The 24,298-nt window shown below is 37.6% G+C and overlaps 1 protein-coding gene across 2 annotated transcripts in view; it reads right to left on the bottom strand.

Annotated features, from left to right (window-relative positions):
* The window catches only part of SLC30A8 (solute carrier family 30 member 8), a 52,758-nt gene that overhangs the window by 16,334 nt on the left and 12,126 nt on the right, over positions 1-24,298 (bottom strand). The window contains exons 2-4 of one of the 2 annotated variants that reach the window (XM_017882681.1): positions 16,368-16,397; positions 16,063-16,262; positions 4,612-4,758 (exon numbers count right to left, since the gene is read on the bottom strand). In XM_017882681.1, the coding sequence (XP_017738170.1) occupies positions 4,612-4,758; positions 16,063-16,262; positions 16,368-16,397 (377 nt within the window). The remainder of the gene's footprint in view (positions 1-4,611; positions 4,759-16,062; positions 16,263-16,367; positions 16,398-24,298) is intronic. The other variant, XM_017882690.1, reaches the window with a different exon arrangement.

Below are 24,298 nucleotides of genomic sequence, written 5' to 3'. Positions count from 1 at the left end.
AACACATACAGAAACCCACACACAGATAACTCCATCACCTACATCCCCAAAAGTCATAAGAGTCTTTGCCGCTTCCCCCAAAAAGAGGCTTCACACTAGTTCACTCAGTGATTCACAAAGTAAAAGTCTGGACAGATTTTAAAACTAAGAGAAGGAATGTTAATGTTGCATTCATAAAACACCAGCGTCTGAGTCATTATGCTCCATGTTACTAAGTAATTTCCAGCAAATTTTTAGAACATATTAACTGCTGCCTACCCCCCGCACCCCCTGCCCACTCCACCACCCTGCCACCGTTTTCCTTGGGGATCTTAATTTAAACAGGTGCTAAAATGATTGAAACTTATTAGGAGGTAAAATAATGAGACACAGAGAGTAAAATGTGTTTAGAAACTCTTAATTTCGCCATAAAACATTTACGACCTGCCAGTGCCAGCACCTTCAATGGAATAAAATAGTGAAAAGGGAAAGCTTCAGAGAGCACTTGAAGAAAATGAGTTTTATTTGCCAATGCAACATGTTATAAACACAGAGGTGAGCTCAGAGGCTTACTAACACTCTGACTGCATTTTAAGAGCAACAGTAAGGAAAAGAAGCATCAGAATAGAAGTGTTTACATCAATATGTAAAGATAAAATGGTGTTCAATCTGCCCACTGAGGAAAGTGCATTTGCTCACTTAGGAGTTAACACTTCATTCTGACCTTTAATTCAAAACCATAGATAGATTCTAAAAACCCAGAAGGGTCTAGAAACATTCTTTGAGTCCGTGGTCAGGTACAATCCATCATTTAGTCCTTCCCCACTTTAAGCTAATCCCAGAGATTAGCTCCTTTTAAAGCAGAGCAATGTAATATATTATTACCCAGTGTGTGGCAATAATTTCCCAGACTTTAGTCATTTACAGACAACCTTCATAACGTTTTCCAAATCCACATGCTACCTGCCTTATTAACCACTCAATCTTTTTTTCAAATAAATTCCCTTTTTACACTTAGCTTCTTCCTAAACAATGTTATCCATGAAATTACATATTTGATGTGCTAGTTTATTTTGTAATGGGCATCAGGATGTGTAAGTACTGTCCATGTGATACTTAAAATTATCTGACTAACCAACTGTGGAACATTTCTCACACTATGGGAAATGCTGATGCAGATGTTTAAGGCATGAGCTCAAGTGTCAGACGTATATGGACTGGCTATGTGACTTTAGACAAGTCACTTAACCTATTTGAGCCTGAATGTTCTTATCTATATGTATTATAATGATAGAATATATGTAGACTATAATAATAGAATAATAGAATATACATAGATTATGGGTTAAATTATGTTCCACCCAAATTTATATGTTAAAGTACTAATCTTTGGCCGCATGCAGCAGCTCATGTCTATAATCCCAGCACTTTGTGAAGCCGAGGCAAGCGGATTGCCTGAGGTCAGTAGTTCAAGACCAGTCTGGCCAACATGTTGAAACCCCATCTCTACTAAAAATACAAAAAAAACAAAAAAAACAAAAAAAAATTAGGGCGTGGTGGTGTGCACCTGTAATCCCAGCTACTCGGGAGGCTGAGGCAGGGGTATTGCTTGAACCAGGGAGGTGGAGGTTGCAATGAGCCGAGACTGTGCCACTGCACTCCAGCCTGGGCAACAGAGCAAGACTCTGTCAAAAAAAAAAAAAAAAAAAAAAAAGTACTAATCTTCAATTCCTCAGATTGTGACCTTATTTGGAAATAGGGTAATTGCAGATGAAGTTAGTTAAGATGAGATCATACTGGAGTAGGATGGGCCCAATATGGCTGGTGTCCTTACTTAAAGTGGAAACCTAGACGTAGACATGCAAATGGGGAAAATGCCATGTAAAGATGAAAGCAGAGCTCTATGAGCCAAGGAATGACAGACAAAGTTTCTGACAAAGTTTGCCAGAAAACCACCAGAAGCTAAGAGAGAGGCCTGAAACTGATTTCCCCTTACAGACCTCAGAAGGAACCAACCCCACTGACGCCCAATGGCAGACTTCTGTTTTTCATAACTGTGAGGCAATAAATGTCAGTTGTTGAAACAGAAATGTATTTAAAACCGAGTAATGTATTATTACCCAGTGTGTGGCAATTACTTCCCAGACTTCAGTCATTCATAGACAACCTTCATAATTTGTTATGAAAATTAATAATGTGCCCCCAAAATAATGTACCCAATTTGTAGTACATTATTAAGGTAGCCATAGGAACCTAATATGACATATAGCAAACACTCAAGAAACTGTTATTTTATTAGTCTACTCAGTCTACTTACAACTCCCCTTTGCAGAAGTTTATGAGGAACAGGCCCAAAAATTTCTGGTTTGCCGGAAATGGAAGTTGAGTCTGTGGATGTCAGGAAGTGTGTTTCCTACCCGTGAAAATCCAAATCAGGGTATGAAAGTGGAGCATGTCTAACTCAAAACCCATGGTTAGGAAGCACAGTGGGAAAAGAGCTGCAGGTGTAAAGCTCAATACCAACAGCAAGAGTCAGAAGTCAGATCTCAAGACAAAACAGAGTCAAAAATCCAAAAGTAACTAGTTAGAACAGTAGACACATGAGGACCATTGGTAAATGCTACCATGATTGCTTAAAAAAAAAATAGCTTAGCTGGGCTCATTGGGTTGACCAGATGATGGGTGTATTGGGTATGAATGTGTTGGACTCACCTCTATGTCTATAGAGGTGCTGTTTAATATGGTAGCCACCAATCATGCATGGCTGTTTAAAATGAAATTAAGTAAATTTAAAAATCTGGTTCTTCAGTAGCACTAGCCACATTTAAAGTGCTCAGTAGCTACATCATACTGTATATCACAGAATATTGCCCTCGCAGCAGAGAGTTCTATGAACAGCTCAGGGTCTTCCATGGCCACGATGCCAAAGTACAAGCAGAGATCTAAATTCTGAGTTCACCCTACGTTTTCAAACCATCTTAGGTTTACAAAACTGCTTTGACAAATGGTATCAGAAAGGGTCAAGTACATGTAAAACTTTACACCGACAAATAGTGGGTGCTTAGCCAGAGGTCCATGTTTTCCAAGTGTAGTGCTGTTCAAGCACCGGCAAAAGCATTCTCACATCACATTGTCACGAAGTCTCTTTACTGCTGTTTATTGCCTCGTCTCCTGGATGTTAAAGGGAAGCAAGTCAAAACACCTGTGATGATCAGTGGTTTAGTATGAAATTAGGACTTTCTACCATTCTAAACTTAAGCAACTGCAGTCCACAGGTGTCAGTCTACAAGCTGTGACACGTGTCTAGCAGCCCTTTCAGTGAAGGCTGGCCACCCTTCCTCAGCTCTCCGATTTCCTCTACGTTGAGGTTCTCAACCAGTGTGAAAATGTGGAATTGTGGCTATTTGTTCACATGATTTGCACAAAATATTCAGTCAGAAGCTACTCCAGCTGATATAAGGAGTAACACAGAGGAGAACTGAAGTTACAGAGTGTGGGGTTGTGGGGGTGGGTAAGAGAGGGATTGTAAAAATGAGTCAAAGTAAAAACCCTTATCAAGACCTAGGTGATGGGTTGATAGGTGCAGCAAACCATGACGGCACACGTTGACCTATGTAACAAACCTAAACATCCTGCACGTGTACCCCAGAATTTATTAACATTAAAATTTATAAAAGCATACAGTCAAATGTGTTACAGACCAAATTTAGAGACCTCCAAGTTGTTTGTTTATGCTGCTTGGTTAAGTTATTTATGTCTGTTTTAGTGCATACATGCTATTTGAAATCCCTATAATTATTGAGAAAGCTGGAATTTGCCCTGGACTACTTCTCTCCCTTTCTTAATCAGAGTGGATTGATTTGTCTATTGTTGTGAAATTATTTAAGGAAGCACATGTGAACCACATTAAATAAATGGAAGGCAAGCCTCAGGCACATGTTTCAGCACATGTTTGCTTTCATCCTGTTACAACAGTCAACTGAGCAATAAAAAATGAACACACACCCCTTATCATTACCTTGGCTACTTCCTATACAAGAGTAAGCAGTTACGCAGTGAAGGAACCAGCTGCAAGAAAGGAGAAAAAGTAAATTTTCATCCTCTCCTCTTCCTTCTCCTCCTCCTTTTTTGCATTATTGTTGATTGAGTGAGCAAGATATTCAGTTGGACCATCCACTGAATGGCTAAATGCTGTGTGTGAGCAGGAAGCCTATATTCTATTCCTGAATCCTCTATAAGTAGTTCTTCAATCTCCGTAACTCTCTTGGGTGCTCTGTGCCTCATTTTGCAATATGGCAGAAGCTTTACTCCTATCCTCTCTTCCAGGCATGCAGAGTAATTTAGCGAATTGTGTTATGTCTGTCACCATGCACAGAGTCCCTGAGGCTGGGGCGGTTGCTGAAGTGATACACGTGCTCCTGTTGTCCCAGAGGACTAGAGATAGCACCATTAATCTGTTATCTGAATTAATATTGAAAACACATTCCCACATAGACGTTTGTTTTATGCTGTGCATCAGAAATGTGTCTCTAAGGATTTTCCAACAAGGTTTTGCTTTGTATCTTCCATTTTTACTCTTGGTTTGACTTTGCAGCACCACCCTGCTGTTATTGCTCACTCTATGAACTGTACCTGCTCGGTGCCATCCAAACGTCAGCCGCTTAGAGGGAGGCTTCGATGACAACCACAGGGAGAAGAGACTGAGCAGGAAACTGGTCAGGTCAATTAAGAGGTGGGCAGCATCTGTGACGACAGCAAGACTCCCAGCAAAGTGCCCACCTAGAGAATGCAAAATAGTACACTGTGTTAAGGCCCCAGAATGCAGCTAGATTCATAGATATGCTAACCATCGTGGGTGAAAATGCCGCAGACTCACAAAACTTTAGAGGAGAAAGAGATCTTAAAGTTGATTTAATTCACTCCTTCTGCAACTCAGAGAGTGGATATGATTTGAACACGTAGAAATCAATTTCAAAGGAGAAGCCATTCCTTGGGTAGCAAAGACATAGAGATTAGAAAGTGTGGGGCAGGCACATCTGGAGAACACCTTAGTTAGACTGGGGTAAGAGGATTCAAAAGAGAAAAATACAAGAGTATCAGGCTGAAGCAGTGTGGGCCAGATTCAAAGAGTCTCATAATCCAAACTGAGGACATGGACTTTTGTTTATAAACTAGATGTTGCGATCTGGCCCACAGATGTGTTTTTATTTGACTTACAATTTAATCATCATCTTTAGCCTTTCCTTTTTCTCTATTAATTCATATTATCCACCTGAGCTTGAAATCCCTGTAATAAATAATAGGGAGCAGAAAGGAGAAAGGGCAGGTACCTTCCAATGGGCGTCTTGAGTGCTACAATCCAATAAAGCACAGGGATGCAATGTAAGCCATGAGAGTCCTGCCTGGCTTTTCCCTTTATTTGATATGCTCCCTCTACTTCCCTCTAATCCTCCTTTGAGAAAAGACCTCCAGCCTCCAAAATAGAACTTAAAGAAAAACCTTGCCCTTTCCTTCCCAGACACGGTTTGTTGTTTGAGAGCAATAACCTTTATTGCTCTTACTACATCTTCTCAGCAAAGGGCTTTTGCTGACTGATTAGTTCTCCCTATAGCTGTTTATTGCCTTGTGTACTACAAAATAGCAGAGACTGTCAGCCACCAGCCCCGCCATCATCAGACTCACCTTGTCTCGCCTAATGATTTTTAAAAATTACATAGATAGCTCATAATTGCAATAATCCCCACAGGCCATTGGCTCTAGCTGTAGTTAATAACTGGTTTGTCAAGGTTTAATGGGCTGAAGCAAAGTAATCTTCGAGCCTGTTACCGAACAGTCAGTGCAAAAATCAGAATGATTCATTAGCCAAAAAGCAACATTTTGCTAACAAATCAGCTGTCCTTCCAATTATCCTCTAATGTTGCTCTATCTGCCAAACTTGGTCCTGATGATAAAACTGTGTTAATAAGGCATTATTTCTTGCCTGGAGAATAACTCCATGCAGATAAGCAGTATGCTGCAATCACAGCAATGAGTGATGATGATTCTACGTGCTGGGTTGAAATACAGTCTAAATCAAGGAAATGAAGTCAGTCTTATAAAGTCTCTTCAACAGTCTCAGCTGAGGCAGGAAGCACCTGAGAAAGAAAAAGGGCTTGCTTTGGAAGAAAGCATGTTACTATGGAGGCTTGGAAACTGAGAACCATTTTGCAACCTTCAGAGCTACTTATAGGAGCCATCCAGAAAACTGTAGGCAATCACTGACACATAGAGCAAACTGCTTGCAAGAGGTAATTTGTGACTGATCTTGCATTTGCTTCTGAAAGCATGGAGTATTATTGACAATTAATTCAATTATCCAGCCAATATTTATTGAGCCCTTACTGTGCATGGTACCGGGGATTGGGTATACAAAGATAAACAAATCACAGCCTCTCTTCAGTGATCTCCTTGTTTAACACTCACTGTACCAGAGACAAGGTAATGGGCTAAGGGATCAGAGAGCTGCTCTCACTGGGAGGGGTGAGGAACTTTTCACAAAGAGAGGGGTAAGAATTAGCAAAAACAGAAGGGGTTTTCAGGAAGAGATAAAACCACGGGCTAAAATAGAGTGAAAGAACATAGCACTTTTCGGGAAAAGCAGAAGGTATGGAGGGTTGGAGGAAAAATGGGAAATGAGCCTGAGAAAGCACATTGGAAATGCCTGTGTGGGGTATTATATGTCAAGCCAAGGGGTTTGAATGTGATTCTATGGCTAAGGGGATCTACTTATTATTTTGAGGCGAGGTTGTGGTATGTTGAGATCTGTTTTTAAGAGAGACGTCTTAGCCAGCAATATGGAGGATGACTGGAGAGAGGAGGAGCTAGAGGTTAAGACTTGACAGTGTTAGCCAAGGGAAATTATGATAAAGGCATGAACTAGGGCAGCAGCAGTCATATTTCTGGAATACTTGACAAGATGTGGAGAGCAGTACACTTACACCAAGATAAGAGACACACAGAAAAGACTCAGACCTGGAAGACTTTACTTAAGGCCTGTGGGGTGAAAGTGACAGCAAATAGAGCAGAGGAACTATGGGGCCTGGGTCTCACAAACTACCTCCAATTAAGATGGTGTTAATTCCCCATGCGGGTTTCCATGGAGAACAGAGACTTACTGACAGCAATGAAAGAAGTAAATGTTTATCTGACAACATTAGCCATGTGTCCCATTGCTGGGCTACACAGTTGTGTGCTATTAAATAATTTTTTTAAATTCTTTAATTATTTTGTGAATAGTATTATGATACTATACCATATGTTGTGTCAAAACCCCATTGAGTTGTTATTTAACAAATACAACAGGTCCTCAAATAACATCATTTCATTCAACATCCTTTGTTTATAACGTCGATAAGAAAATAAAATGGATTCCTGACCAGGGCCGCTGTCTGTGTGGCGTTCGCATGTTCTCCCCATGTCTGCATGGGTTTTCTCTGAGTATTAGAGTTTCTTCCCGCATTCCAAAACTGTACACGTGAGGTTCACTGGCGCATCTACATCATCCTGGTCCTGGCAGGAGTGAGTGTGGGTGTGACTGTTCCCTGTAATGGGAGGCATCCTGTTCAGGGCTGTTTCCCACCTTGAGCCCTGAGCTGTGAAAGGCTCCAGCTATGAAACTGGAATAGGAAGGCTGAAAAAAGAATGAATGAAAACAAATGATTGTAAAATAAATATGTGAAGGTAGATGATCATCATACAGATGCCTAACAAAAAAGAGTATGAAAGTACTCAGCAAGCCCAGCTCATTTTTTCTTATTTGGGTTTGAACTGTGTGGTGGTAGGACGCACTCCTGACAATTTTCACTTTGTAAACATTTATTCCTTGATGTAACCACCACCATTATGACCACCCTCACTCACTGATTCACCCAAAATTGCGTAATTGTATCACTTGTGTTTATCATCTTTCTTAGATGTATGTATAGCTCACGTTTATTTCAGTGTTTAATATTTGAAGTGTTTTGGCCTTTATTTAGAAGTTTTGTGATGTTTTTGTGACCAGTAATATGGCATGGAAACTTGACTCGTCTCTATCAGTTGGCCTGTGGTAAAATTGGTTTTTGTTATATGTCGTTTCACTGAAAGGCAAAGTTTCCAAGAACCTCTCCATGATGTTAAGTGAGGACTTACTGTGTTTAAAATATATCACAGTTCTCACAGCCATGTTTTGACATTTCTTAAAATATTAATACCAGGAACCTCCAAAAATATAAGAGGCCTGAGCTACTATAATTCCTTGGCTGTGTAGAACAAGGTAAGTGCCCTGATCAATAAAACTTGTGGTTATTACACCACCCAGCAATATCTTTCTCTTAGTAAAAGAGAAGTTTTTCACTCAGATACTTATCGTCTTCCCCAGGCTGCTCCCAGCTCTGAATTCCTATCTGATAATCTGGTGTTTTCTCTATTTTTTTTTTTTCTTTTTTTGAGACGGAGTCTCGCTCTGTCGCCCAGGCTGGAGTGCAGTGGCGGGATCTCAGCTCACTGCAAGCTCCGCCTCCCAGGTTCAGGCCATTCTCCTGCCTCAGCCTCCCGAGTAGCTGGGACTCCAGGCACCCGCCACCTTGCCCGGCTAGTTTTTTGTATTTTTTAGTAGAGACGGGGTTTCACCGTGTTAGCCAGGATGGTCTCGATCTCCTGACCTCGTGATCCACCCGTCTGGCCTCCCAAACTGCTGGGATTACAGGCGTGAGCCACCATGCCCGGCCCGTGTTTTCTCTATTCTTACTCAATTCGGAATAGTCCTACTTCAGATATCTCCCCTAACTACTCTCAATTTCTTCCAGCAAAGGCCATGCCTGAGCTTATTTTTCTTCTGAGGTCTCCGCATCTGAACGTGTATCCATTCGAATAGAGAAACATGTCTCCATCTGCAACATAACACCTCTTTTTGGCTTTTCTCCAAGTAGGAATTTTCACAAGCTATCCGAAAGAGTCCCGATTCAACAGGTTCAAAGGTCCCTTAAAGGTGGATACATTATGCTTATATCCTTCTTTAGTTCATTCTCCAGTTTGCTCTGTACTCTGTTGCAAATTATTTCCCTCAACACAGCTCTATGACCTGCTTCTCCCCCATTCTAAATGTCAATTATTCCCCAAAATCTATGAATAAATCCATATTCCCCAGCCGAGCCTCAGCTCTTCTTGGCCCTCCAACTACCATTCTGGTTATATTCTCCATTAACCACATTTTACCCTACACTCCTGCCTTGGATAGGCTTTCGCAGTTGTAAGCTATGAATGCCTAACCCAAACTAGCTTAAACAATACCAACAACAATAATATACCAGTATATTGGCTCATATAACTGAGAACAAATCTGAGTGGGATTGGATCAGATGCAGCCCAGTCCTAAGGTTCAAAAATGTTCTTGTCTGCTCTGTCTCCAGCTACTCCTTTTGATTGTTCAGTTTAAGAAAGACTTTTCCTCCATTTCAGCAACAAAGGTAGACCTCTAAAAGCTCCAGACCTGTATCACTTCAGCTCAGTTTTTGTAGAGGAAAGAGAGAACGCTTTTTTTCCAGCCTCCCTATGTAAAGACCCAGAGACTCTGATCAGTCCAGCTTGGTATCTCATATCCAGCCCAGCCTAAGAGCATGAGGTTCTCAGACCAGCAGGACCAAAATTGCAACCAGAGAAAAGAATATGACAAAGCTTGCTGAAAGGAAATACCAGTCTACTACAGACAGTGGTACCCAAATTTCTAAGAATACAGATTTCCTTTCCTGTTTCAGACTCACGCACTTGGAATCTTTCAAGGCAAGCCCTGATAAGTATCCATCTCCTGGACCACAGCAGTAAGTAGTGTGCTGTTCCTTCAGGCCACTCCATCTACCTTTTGGCCACATCTCAATTCCTATTCACTTTTCAAAGCCTTGCTCAAACCCCATATCCTGCAGGAGGACCTCTCAGATTTTCAAAAGTGATCTGAGAATAGTAATTGCTTTCTCTAACATAGCCAAGAATGGCTTTGGGGAGGACGTGAGCTGTGGATCAGGGTCTTGACAAATGATCAGGATTTTAATGAGTATGGAGAAAGAGGAGAAGGCTTTTCTATTCAAAGAAAAAAAAGCATAAGAATAAAGTGCAAAGATTATCTTGCAGAGAATGAATAAACAAATGTGGCTGAAACAGGGTAGTCAGGGAAATAGCAAGACAAGAATATTGATAGTTCTGCCACCAGATTATGCAATGTCTTGAAAACTGAAGTAGGAATTTTCATTTTGTCCAGGATGCTAGAGCTTTCCAATAATTGATCTTTTTTGACTTGAGGCAAGCAATTAGTGCCTAGCACAGTGGGAGCCTCTGAAGCAGTCTCTTCCAGCTACAAACACCCTTGTCAGTTTATCCCAGTGCTCAGTAAAATGTACCACGCTTGTCATGAAGGGAAAAAGGTTGTGAACCCTGAACTAAGCAAAGGGGAGCCAGTTAAAAAAAAAAAATATTTTTTTTGAGACAGAGTCTCACTTTATCGCCCAGCCTGGAGTGCAGTAGTGCAATCTTGGCTCACTGCAACCTTCACCTCCTGGGTTCATGCACAATTCTTTTGCTTCAGCCTCCCAAGTAGTTGAGATTACAGGCATGTGCCACCACATCCAGTGAATTTTTAAATTTTTAGTAGAGATGGGGTTTTGCCATGTTAGCCAGGCTGGTCTCGAACTCCTGACCTCATGTGATCCACCTGCCTTGATCTCCCAAAGTGCTGGGATTACAGGCATGAGCCACCGCACTGGCATCAGTAAAAAACTTTGAAGACAGAAGTAACACAAGGAGAGCAATGTTTTAGGAAAATTGGCTCAATCTCAATATAGCTGAAATGCTGAATAATTTTCAGTCAGTATCAATTTATTTACTGACATCATCACTTACTTCTGCCCCTAAAGTCAGATTAGAACTCATAGACTCTAATGTATAAAAATGAGAAGGGAAAGAGGAGGTTGTGAATGAAATTAGACCCTTATCTCATACCATACACAAAAATCAACTCAACATGGCTTGGAGACTTAAATATAAGATCTGAAACTCTAAAACTACTCTAAACTACTCTAAATATAAGATCTGAAACTCTAAAACTACTAGAAAAAAAATATAAAGAAAAAGCTCCATGACATTTGTTTGGGCAATGCTTTTTTTTAATGTGACCCCAAAAGCCCAGTCAACAAAAGTGAAATTACACAATTGGGATTACATCAAACTCAAATGCAAAGGAAACAATCAATAGAATGAAGAGACAATCTACAGAATGGGAGAAAATGTTTGCAGACCATACATATGATAAGGGGTTAATATCCAAAATATATATAAGGAAGCCAAACAACTCAATACTAAGAAAACAAATAACCTGATTAAAAACGGGCAAGGAACCTCAACAGACATTCCTTGAAAGAAGACATAGAAATGGCTAACAGGTCTATGAAAATATGTTCAACATCACTAATCATCAGAAAAATTCACCTCACATCTATTAGAGTGCTTATTACCAAAAAGAGGAGAGATAAATGTTGGTGAGGATGTGGAGAAAAGAAAATAAATCTTGCAAACTGCAATGTAAGTCAGTACAGCCATTATGGAAACCAGTTCCTTAAAAAATTAAAAATAGAACTACCATATGATCCAGCAATTCTGCTACTGTGTATATATCCAAAGGAAGTGAAGTCAATATGTTGAAGATATATCTGCCCTGCCATTCAATGCTGTTCATTGCAGCATTGTTCACAATAGCCAAGATATGGAATCAATCTAAGTGTTCATAGACAGATAAATGGATAAAGAGAATGTGGTATGTATACACAATGCAGTTCTGTTCAGCCTTTAAGAAGAAGGAAACCCTGTCATTTGCAGCAACATTGATGAACCTGGAGAACATTTTATTAAGTGAAATAAGTCAGGAACAGAGAGACAAACACCACATGATCTCACTTACATGTGTAATCTAAAAAAGTTGAATTTATAGAGCAATGAGTACAAGTGTGGTTATCAGCGGCAGGGATAGGGGCTGGGGAAGGAAGAAGCTGGGGAGGTGTTGGTCAAAGGACACACAATATTAGTTAGATAGAAGGAGTAAGTTTAAGAGATCTATTGTAGAACATGGTGACTATAGTTAAGCACAATGTACTGGATTCTTCCAAATTGCTAAAATGAGTAGATTTTAAGTGTTCTTACCACAAAAAAAGTTAAGTATGTGAGGTAATGTCCATGTTAATTAGCCCGATTTAGTCATTTCACCATATATGCATATTTCAAAACATCATGTTATACATATTAAATATATATCATTTTTATTTGTCCATTAACATAAATTACTTTTGTGAGCGGAAGATCATCTCTTTTCAGACTATTTATTAGATATCAGCCGGAGGGACAATGCCATCTATTCTCAGCATCCATATGGATTCAGGGAAAAGCGGAGGAAGAAAGTAGTGGAAGAAAGAAGTCAGTCAATGAATCTTCCTGAGCTGTGTTTGCAGGTGGTAGTGCCAGAATTTTATTTGGATGTCCAAGAACATCGCCTTTTCAAATCACATTTCAAATGAATTCTGTTATTAGGTTTTTCATTATGTCAATCTTTTACATAAGCTATTGAATATTATCCACAAACTTATTAATTCCAATAATGATAAACAATATCCCTCTGGTATAGATGTTAGTAAATTTCCAAAAGGTGTTTTCCAGATTAGAACTGCTAAAAGTAAGTTCTTTGCGACTCCATCAAGCTATTAATTCAGCTTCTTCAAAGGAACTGACTCCAGGAATTTTGTGGTATGAGTTAGTTCTGTAAACTTTGACTGAAAGGATATTGCCAACCCTGGAATTGTCTTGGACTAGACATGTCTAAGTTCTTTCATAGTTTTCAACAGTTATAAATGTCCAAATATGAGTGTATCCATAGCTAGAAGAAACCAGCTAATTCTGGTTGCTAGATATTATAATGCAAAAAATAGCTAAGCAGAGTCTATTTTTCTCTAGTCTCAGATTACGATTAATTTACCCCTTTGGATAACAGAAACGTAGCCACCAAAATATTGGTAACAGAGTGTGAAGGTAACGTTTGATAACAGATTGGTAGTAGCTTATGGTCCTATATGTCAGGTAGTTTACAGTGTTCTTTTTTCTGTTTGGGGAAAAATAATAAGATAACATTGCATATCAGGACATTTGAACGAAGTTAATACCAACATGAGGCTATCATGTTCCATGGTATGATAATACATTTGAAATTTTCAATGAGATGAATGACTTTGAAAAAAAATGAATGGCCAAAGTGTACCCAAGATGGAGAAATTTTGAGTATATCAATAAGTGAGGATGAAGCTAAAAATCTTATCTAAAAGTCATCTCCAAAAATGTCTCCAAAGCCATACAAATAACTAGGTAGTTTTTTAAAAGGAAGAGATAATAAAATGTTATATAAACTGTTTTATTTCTTTATAAAATTATTAAAATTAAACTTTCCATTTAAGCATGCATAATTCAAATATAAAACCTAGAAAATGACATAAAACAGAAAACTATAATTAAATTTCAACTATTAATAAAGATGTAAAAATCCTAAAAAAAAATCAGTCACTCAGATTCAGCAATGCATTAAAAGGATGGCCCGCCACAGTCAATTTGAGAGGCACCATAGTTAGGGCTTAGGAATATAAGCTCTGAAATTCAGACAGCCTGCCCACTTACAGGTATGTTTCCAAGAGAGAGTTACTTTACTCTTTGTGCTTCTAGTTCCTTCTATAAAGTGAGATTAACAATGAGAGCTACCTCTTAGGGAATTCACCAGGATTAATTAAAGTAATACATGGAAAGCACTTGTCACAGCTTCTAACACATAGTAAGCATTAAATAAATAATAGCTATTATCATAATGCCAAAAATGCAAAGATCATAACATGTTTCAAAATCTCTTAATATAACACACCTCAAACACGGGTCAAAAAGCTTTAAAAAACAATAAATTCAAAAGAAAAGGTATTTGATTAAAAGTCAACACTCGTCCTTGATTCTTTGTTAATCATTACAAAACTGAAACAAATAAACATTTCATTAACATAATATAAAACAACCTTTCAAGAAGCATTTTGCTTAACAGCTAAATAATCAAACATAGATTTGATTTAGCATAAGGTATTGTTTAACATGATAAAAACATGAAACACACAAAAGAGATATAACTATTGAAATGAGGAGAAACACGTTTTCTGCACAAGAGAGCGTGATGTCCTGGGATGAGGAAGATGCACGAGACGGGAAAAGGGGACATGCACTGAAATATATTTAGAATTGACAATAATTCAAATGCATAATTGAGTACAAAGTGAATATACAAAAATCAAAATTTTAGAATACAAAAAGTAATTATCTAGAAAACAAAACATGAAAAATGGTGGACTGCACTCACCCCTGGAAAGAATAAGCCAAGCACATATAATAATCAGAAATAACTCTTTCAAGAAGTAGGCTGTCCGTGTAGTCAGATGAACACCATAAAACCTTGATGAGACATGTAGAAGATTTGGATAAATAGAGAAACATAACATATTCCTGGATGGAAAGCCGAATACTTAAAGATATTGTGTTCTCAAATTAATTTAAATATTAATAAAATCATAATTGGATGGGGGAAAACTGAACAGAACAATTCTCACGTTTAATTAGGATAATAAACAGAGATGAACAGCCTTTGCTTTGCTAAATTAAAAATCATTAATAGGAAATAACAGATATTATAACATATAAATCTATATTATGTCCTTGACAGAGACCAGAAACACAGATCAGTGAAACACCTTAGAAATAGACCTGCTATTTATAAAGTGTTGATAAGTGATTAAAGAAATATCAAAAATCAATGGGGAAAATAATTAATTATTTCATAAATGATGCTGAAAACTGTGTTAGCTATTTAGAAAAAAATTCAGTCCTTAGAGCATACAAATATATCTAATATCAACATAATTTTAAATTAAATACAAAATTAAACAACAAAAAAGCTATCTTCTCAGTAGATGGAGAAGGATTCTTAAGCACTAAAACAGTAAAAGAGTAATAAAAGAAATGAGCTCAAAATGAAAAGTTTAAAACAGTTACCTATGTAAAATTTAAAACTTCTCTAAGTCAACACAAACATCAAAAGGTTAAACAACAAACTGGAAAAGCACTTATAACTAATATAACAAAGGTCTAATATCCTAATACATGAAGAGTTCCCAGAGATCAATATAGAGAATTTAAAAATTTTCTAAAAAACAAATGAGTAACAGACATTAAGAGACAAGGAGAAAATGCATTAACAGAGGGAAATACAGATCACTAACAAGCATGCAAAAATAGTCTAATAGTAACAATTAAATAAATAAATATTAAAACATCTATGCGACAGCAAAGAGATTTTAGAGATTAAAATTAGTTGTCATTAAGATTTGGAGTCAGAATCACTCTCAAGTAGAGCCGGTAGACATGAATTGTTTAGCTTTCTCAACAGCACTCTGGCAACATGAATCAAGTAATACAAATATTCATGTCCTTCAAGCAATTATTTCCACCTTTAGGAATCTCTTTGAAGGGATTAACCAGAAAGGCAGGCAGAACTTTCTTTAAGATTTTGCATTGCAACATTGTCCATAAGCAGGAAAGAACTCCCTAAATTTCTAACAATAGAGAAATCGTTATGTAAATTACAGTGGAGCATATTAGAGAATATTGTTCAGGCATAAAAATGTTTTTGAAGAGTATTTGACAGTGTGGTCAAAAGCATTCAGTATGGTCTCAGTTATGTTTAAAAAATAAAACCTGTGAGCTATGAACAGAAAATGCATTGCACAAAACACTCCCTAAAATTATTGAAGGCTATGACTCGAATATGGAATAGTGATGAATTTTATTTTGTTTCCTACTGTTTTTCAACTTATCTACAATGAGCATATTGTTACCTTATACTTACAGAAAATACTAAATCTTACTTTAAAAGAACTTAGGTAACCCTCCCATAATGATGCAGAGTTTTGTTTGTTTGCTTGTTTAATCAAAAAAGTCTGCAGAAAGACTCACCCACGACCTCTGCAATCATGAAAATGAAGCATATTGCTGAAGCAGCACAGAGCTTCCACTTGGCATAGGCGTGCTCATTCACCCTGTTCTCTGTGGGCCTGGAGCCACTGTGGCAGTGGTACATGCCTCCTGACTCCAACTCCTCTGGTCTCTCTCTGGGACACTGATCTTTATTCACCGGTTTCTGTTGGAGTTCCACACTATGAATGAGTTTGACAGAAGCAAGAAGTGAACATAGTTGCAAACCAGCCACTCACTGACCCACCCTGCCCATACTTGGAACCACTATTAGGACATTTGCTTACTTGCTAGGAAGTGTCCATTTGCAGCTCTTTCTACAAGAAAATATCAAGTGTAAGAAACAAGCAAGAAATATCCTTCTAAACTTTAACTACTAAAAGTTGTACTTTTATTCAGTCAAACTCTTATTCAGTCAATGCCACCAATGATTAAGAGATATCAAAGGAATAGGAGAAAAGAAGCAGATACATTTTAAAGGGATTTCTTCCCAGTTATTTCACTCTCAAAAGATTTGGACACTGTGCTACAAAAAATAATAATAAAATAAATCAGGCTACATTGTACGATATGTGTATATGAGCCAGACTGAGGATTCAAATACTCATCAACATCATTGACAGATCATAGTACTTTTTCCTGCTGACTCCGTATGTACTCTGAGACCTTCTTACCACCGCTCTGCAGACAGTGGCTACCAATTAATCAATGTTATTATGAGAGTTGAAACCTACTTATACTTCCCAAAGCAGGCAGTGAATATCAGTTCCGCTCAAATATAAAGCAAAATTTAGAGTCACTCATAGAATTTCACAGATGGAAAGGTAGATAACATTTGGTCTAACACTTTTTCTTTTTTTAAACAATTTTCATTGATGCATAATAAATATACTTAATTTAGGGTACATGTGATAATTTAATACATTCATATAATTTTTAAAGATCAAATCAGTACACTTGAGATGTCCATCACCTTAAATATTTCTCTTTTCTTTATTCTAGAAACATTTCAATTATTCTTTTCTGGCTACTTTGAAGCATATAATAGATAATTGCAAACCATAGTCACCTCACAGATCTGTCAGACACTAGATCATTTTCTTCTCTCAAATCATTATGTTTGTACCCATTAATTAACCTTCCTTCATACCTTCCTCCTCTCTACCCTTCTCAGACTCTTGTAACCACCAATCTACTCTCTTATCTTCATGAGAGCCACTGTTTTAGCTCCCATATATAAGCGAGAACATGTGATATGTGTCTTTCCGTGCTTGGCTTATTTCACTTAACTGCAACCCCATATTTCTTGGCTGAAGTAACTAAGGTTCAGGGAGTTTAAGTAATTGCCTGAGGTCAAATATCCAGGAAATTTTGGAGTGGGAATCCCAAGCCCAGTTTTTCTTCTGTCATGCCTAAAACCAATTTTAGGTGTCCTAATGTTGGGGCAGAAAGGCAGATGTCAATATCTATGGATCTTGAACTAATCATATTTTTAAATTTTTAAAAATAAATTCATGTACAGAAATAAATAAGAGTCTTGGAATTAAGAACTTTGCATTCGTGACTCTGAAAGGTAAAAACAAACAAACAAACAAAATTAGCAATATATTAGCTTTCACTTTATTTCATTTAGCCTATCACCATTCAGGATTAAAAGTCTGATGGTTTTGGCTTAGATGAACATTATTATTCTGACTCTAATTATTATATATGATTTTTCTGAATAAAATAATATATATTCATTATAGAAAATCTGGAATTACAGAAAAGTCACAAAGCAGAGGGAAAAATAACTGGTAATCCTCTCCAAGAGACAATTATTATTGATATTTTATTGTGTAGCTGTGTAATATATGAATACACTTTTTACATAATTAGATTTCATATTAATTAGGATGTTTTGGGTTATAAGTATGGAAAACAAGACTCTTGCTAGAATAATTAATAAGTAAGAATTATTGGTTCTGCAACTGAAAACATTTAGAGGGGCCAGGTTTCAGACACTCTTTGACGAGGTCTCCAGATTCATGTCTTGGTTCTTAGCTATTCTTCAACCTCAAGTTTGTCTTCCCCATGGTAGCGGGATGGTTGCCAAAGGTAATCAGACTATGTATTTATTTTTTAACATATACATAGAAAGATTATCCCCTCTCAAACTGCTAAACAAGAGTCTTGATGTGCATGTGGATTTGGCTAAATGAGAAACAACCACTATAGCCAGGGGAATATGGATGAGCTGATTGACTTAGGCATTGTTATACTCAGAAGACTGGCAAAACTCAGCCATGCTGACTCATAGAGCTGAGAATAGGGAAAATTCTACCTAAACCTGGCTGCTCCTCAGTGGGGAAGCGCTAGAATGGATGTGAATAAGATGATTGCATCACAAGAGGATCCTACCAAAGATATAGCTTCTGAACCTGATTCTTAGCTATAAATATTGGTAATATTTTTTCCATTTATAAAATGTTGTATATCATTATTTTTAAAATATGGAGGGCAGTATATATTTAACATAGCTACATCATAGCATAATTAACTCATCTTTTTAAATTATTGGACAACTCGTTCTTTTGCAATTACTTGCTCATATAAGCACTACTATGATTCACATCTTTATAATCTTTGCTCAATATATTATCTCCTTAAAGTGGAATCTTAAAGAGGAAATTACTTGGTCAAAAGGTACCTACATTTCTAAGGATTTTGACATATATTGCCAAATCAGCTTTGGAATATACATTACAGCCAAGTTACATCATTGATTTATTTTTTTTATCAATTATGTGAATAGCACTCAGGATTCTGAGTAGTTCCAAATAAGCTTCTTAGTTGGAATGAGAACAATTTGGAAAGTAACAAATAAAGTATTTATATTTAAAATGAGTAGACTTTTGCTTTTGTTATATAACAATATTCTAATAATAAACAACCATAGAATATGGTAGTATGGGTCCCCAGTGGCCATCAACTCAGAGGAACCTGAGTACTAACACAAATACATTGTTGAGATATACTCCTTCCTTGGCTGAGAAGACAGCATGAGCAAAGCAGGCTCACCAATTGTTCTGGCACTGACTGGTGTGCTGTGGTCATATGAAGTGTTGCTTTATTTTAGGTTTTCATAAATCTTATGACCAGGGAAAGCCAAGTAGTCAGTGACCAGGAGAGATAATTTATCTTGGAGCAGCTTAGAAGCCAGACCAAAGCAAGAATCAAACCTGGGAAAAAGCCCCTGGGCAATGCCACCAGGAGGAAAGTATGAAAATGTGGGCAATTTTTACTTTTGTGTACTATTTCCCTATCTTGGATTCTAAGTTTAACAAATATGGGTATACTTTGAGCTGAGACTGCTTCTTGAAGAACTAAGCCAAAAATCCAAAAGTGGGCTTCATAAGGTCCATTGAAATTGTATACAATGTGTTTGTGTGTGTGTGTGTGTGTGTGTGTGTGTGTGTGTGTGTTTGTGCGCGCGCGTTTTATGGGACAGGCAAAAGTACACAGTCTTCACTTGGCTTCCAAAAGAGTCTGTGACCCCAAAGAAGTTAAAACCCAAAGTTAACATATATTCCTCATAATCTCGTTAAAAGAAAGTGATCTAAGTCTCTCTAGATGCAGAACGGCTCTTGATCACAACAATGATGTGAATTTTCAATATTATTTTAAGAAGAAAGTTATAAAAAGCAAGTTCTATGATGCAACAAACACTGAAATGTGAATCTGCTATTAATGAATAAATCCCAAAACATTCCCATGTATTCAAATATGGCCAAAGCTTTAAAAATTAGGAATAATAGGCCAAAGAAATTTACTGTAGCATCAAAGAAAAAAAAGATGGAGAAACAGAGATGAAAAAGTATGGAAATATTAAAATTTGATGCCAATATTCTAAAACTTTGATTTCATCTGCAAAATGGGATTTAGAAAATGGGACTTTATTTTGCAATCTTGGAGAAACTTTTATTTTTTAATTCTATTTTGTTTAGTGGTAGAAATTAAATTCTTTTGCTTCTATCTCCAAAATAATGTTGGTAAAATTTTATTTTTTACCCTCTTATTTCAAATGTTGAGCACATAAAATCACTTTGATTTTGTAGTTTCACATCACTTTCCCCAAGAACCTCAAATCACTATTCTTGTTAGAAGGGGAGATAAAAGCTTCAGCCTCACCATGAATTTTTAACATTTTATTCATTCATCATTAAATATTTATTGCATGCCTAAAAAGGGCCTGCAGCAGCAGAAGTGTTAATGATACCATGTTGTATAAGACAAAGGTCCTTCTCTAAGGAGCTTGTATTTTAGTAGAGGGAGACAAAGAGTAAATGAATCAATTTACTTTGTCTTTAGTAGAGGCTATATAGTATGATGAATGGTGAGCAGAAGAGGGAAGATGAACTACCTTAAATGTGGTGGCAAAGGAAGGCACCTCTGTGGAGGTGATATCTCAGCTGCAAGTTACAGAATTACCAGGAGAAAACCTATGTAAGTGAAGGCTATCACAAGTAGAGGGCATTGCTAGAGCAAAAGCCCAAAGACAAGAAGGAGTTTCTTGTTCAAGTGCTTGTCTTGAACAGAAAGAAAACTACATAGGTGGCCCCTGTGGCATAAAGAAATAGTGAAATGGAAAGAGGTCAAAAAAGGGATCAGATTTTGCAGAACAAGTCAGGTCATTATAAAGAGTTCAATTTAATTCAAGGTCTAAAAGGAAAAATTTGGAAAGTTTTGAGCTGGGAAGTAACATTACATGGTTCACATTTCTAAAATGATCGCTTTGGGTGCTGCCTGGAAGACTAGAGTGTAGAAGATCAAAACATAGAAACCCTTAGGAGATGACTACAGCCAACACATTGGTGGCTTGGACCTATGTAGTGACAATAAAAATGGAAAGAAGTAGTCATATTTAAGGGACTTTTGAGAGGTGGAGTCAACAGGACTTGCTAATCAATAGCATTAGTTCAGGGAGAATAATAGAGAGGTGGGACTCAAAGATGACTTGTTGGTTTCTGGTTACAGTAACCAGGAGGAAGGAATGCCAATTCCCAAGATGGGGCTGAGTAGCAGGCAGTGCAGTACAGAGGCTGAGAGATTGGGCTCTGGCAACGCATCACCTCAGTCCCAACCTTACCACTCACTAGTCACATGACTTTAAGAAAATTACTTAACCTCTCTGTGCCTCAATTTCCCCATCTGAAAATAGGAATAATGATAGCATCACTCTCATATGCTGGTTGAGAGATTTTAGCTAATTCATATAAATCACTTCAAAGTGTCACTGGAACAAGATAAATGCACAAATTTTAAAATTATTTTACCATATTCATGAACCACATTACATTATTATCATTGTTATTTAGGAAGGATTAAGTAGGCTATACTGCAAAACAACTTTCAGGACAAGCATTTTTATAACAAGACTTAGATAATAAAAAAGCAAACCAATTTTTTGTTTCTCTTTTGCCTACATCCACTATTCCAGATTTTACACCAGTGACATGACATCAGTCTTACATGAATTGACCCTGAAGATTGACTGTTCATTCTTAAACAGAAGATAAATATCAAAGAGGGAAATAACATTCCTGTAATCCCTTAGCAGTTCTTCACTTGTTTCCCTGCTTCACCATTCTCCTTGTCTGCCCTAGAAATAGTCCTGTATGCTCAATGCCTGAGACCCTGTCTTGAGCATAACAGATATTCAGTACATATTTATTGAGATTATATTTCACTCAATGTTTATGAAATAAATGAGTGATGTGGAAGAAATAGTTTGAAGGGTGAGAACTAGAGAAAGTGGGAAATATAAACATTTACAGAATCAGATGTCATGTTTTGTCTTAGACAGGCATTCAATCACACACCCCTTTTTAAACAACTTTATTAAGATAAAATTATAAAATTTGTGTGCTTTGGGAGGCCAAGGCAAGCAGGTCACTTGAGGTCAGCAATTCAAGACCACTCACTAGAGATGGAGTGAAACCTCATCTCTACCAAAAATATACAAAAATTAGCCAGGCGTGGTGGTGGGTACCTGTAATCCAAGCTACTGGGGAGGCCAAGGCAGGAGAATTGATTGAACTCAGGAGACAGAGGTTGCAGTGAGCTGAGATCACACCACTGCACTCCAGCCTGGGCAACAAACAGAGCAAGACTGTATATCAAAAAAAAAAAAGATATAATTTTAATATTATGGAAATGGTCTATTTGATCTATATAAATTAATGGTTTTCAGTATATTCACAGAGTTGTGAAACCATTACCAAAAAAACTCATATTCATTAGCAGTAATTCCCCATTCTCCTTGCACCCTCTCCCAGGCAACCACTAATCTACTTTCTGTCTTTACAGATTTGCCCATTCTGGACATTTTATATAAATAGAATCATATAATATGAGGACTTTTGTGAATGGCTTCTCTCATTTAGCATCATGCTTTCAAGGTTTATCCATATTGTAGCAAATATCAGTATGTCATCAGTATTCCATTGCCTTTTATTTCCAAATAGTATTTCATTGTATGGATACATAAAATTTTACTAGTCAGTTGATGGATATTGGGTTATTTCTTTTTTTGTTGTTTTTTGACTATTTCAAATAATGTTGTCATGAAAAGTTGTATAAAAGTATTTTGTAGAAGTATGTTTTCACTTCTGTTCCAATCTAGCAATGGAATTCCTGAGTCATAAGATAACTTTATGTTTGATATTTTGTAGAACTGCTGGACTCTTTTTCAAAGCACAGTACCATTAGACATTCCCATACACTGTGTAAGAGAGTTCCTATTTCTCCAAATCCTTGCAAACACTTATTATTATTTTTTTTTATTATAGCCATTCTAGTGGGTATGAAGTGGCATCTCATTGTGATTTTGATTTGCATTACCCTAATGACTAATGATGTTGAGCATATTTCATGTGCTTATTATACACTGGTATGTTTTCTTGGAGAAATGTCTATCAGTATTCTTTACATATTTTAATTGATTTATAGTTATTAATTATAACAATTATTTTACATATTCTTATACACATCCCTTATTATATATGTAATTTATAAATATTTTATCTCAATATGTGCCTTATCTATTTTCCTCTTAGTATTGTTTACAGAACAAAATACTTTATTTTGATGCTCTCCAATATATATAATATTTCTTTTATCACTTATGCTTTAGGTGTCATACCAATAAACCATGGCCTCACCCAAGATCACATGTTTTCATTTAGGAGTTCTATAGGTTTGGCCGGGCGTGGTGGCTCACGCCTGTAATCCCAACACTTTGGGAGGCTGAGGCGGGTGGATCACAAGGTCAGGAGATCGAGACCATCCTTGTTAACACGGTGAAACCCCATCTCTACTAAAAATACAAAAAAAATTAGCCGGGCATCGTGGCAGGCACCTGTAGTCCCCAGCGGGAGGCTGAGGCAGGAGAATGGCCTGAACCCGGGAGGCAGACCTTGCAGTGAGCCGAGATTGCACCACTGCACTCCAGAATGGGCGACAGAGCGAGACTCCATCTCAAAAAAAAAAAAAAAAAAAAAAAAAAAAAAAAGGTTCTATAGGTTTTGCTTTTACGTTTAGGTCTATAATCAATTTTTTAGTTAATTTTTTTAATGGTGTCTGAAAGGTATACAAATTAATTCTTGTGCTTATGTACATCCAGTTGTCCCAAAAATAGTTGTTGAAAATTCTGGGGGGCGGAGCAAGATGGCCAAATAGGAACAGCTCCAGTCTCCAACTCTCAGCACGAGCGACACAGAACACTGGTGATTTCTGCATTTTCAACTGAGGTACTGGGGTCATCTCACTAGGGAGTGCTGGACAATCGGTGCTGGTCAGCTGCTGCAGCCTGACCAGCGAGAGCTGAAGCAGGGCGAGGCATCGCCTCACCTGGGAAGCGCAAGGGGGAATGGAGTCCCTTTTCCTAGCCAGGGGAACTGAGACACACAATACCCAGAAAATCGGTGACTCCCACCCCAATACTGCGCTTTGAGCAAACAGGCACACCAGGAGATTGTATCCCACACCTGGCTGGGAGGGTCCCACGGCCAGGAGCCTCCCTCATTGCTAGCACAGCAGTCTGCGATCACAGGAGGGGTGCCCGCCATTGCTGAGGCTTAAGTAGGTAAACAAAACCACTGGGAAGCTCGAACTGGGTGGAGCTCACAGCAGCTCAAGGAAACCTGCCTGTCTCTGTAGACTCCACCTCTGGGGACAG

This window comes from Rhinopithecus bieti, unplaced genomic scaffold, assembly GCF_001698545.2.
Source record: "Rhinopithecus bieti isolate Rb0 unplaced genomic scaffold, ASM169854v2 scaffold_788, whole genome shotgun sequence".
NCBI classification, from domain to species: Eukaryota; Metazoa; Chordata; class Mammalia; order Primates; family Cercopithecidae; genus Rhinopithecus; species Rhinopithecus bieti.
Note: the sequence above shows the minus strand (reverse complement) of the source record. Positions and strands in the feature narration are given on the sequence as shown.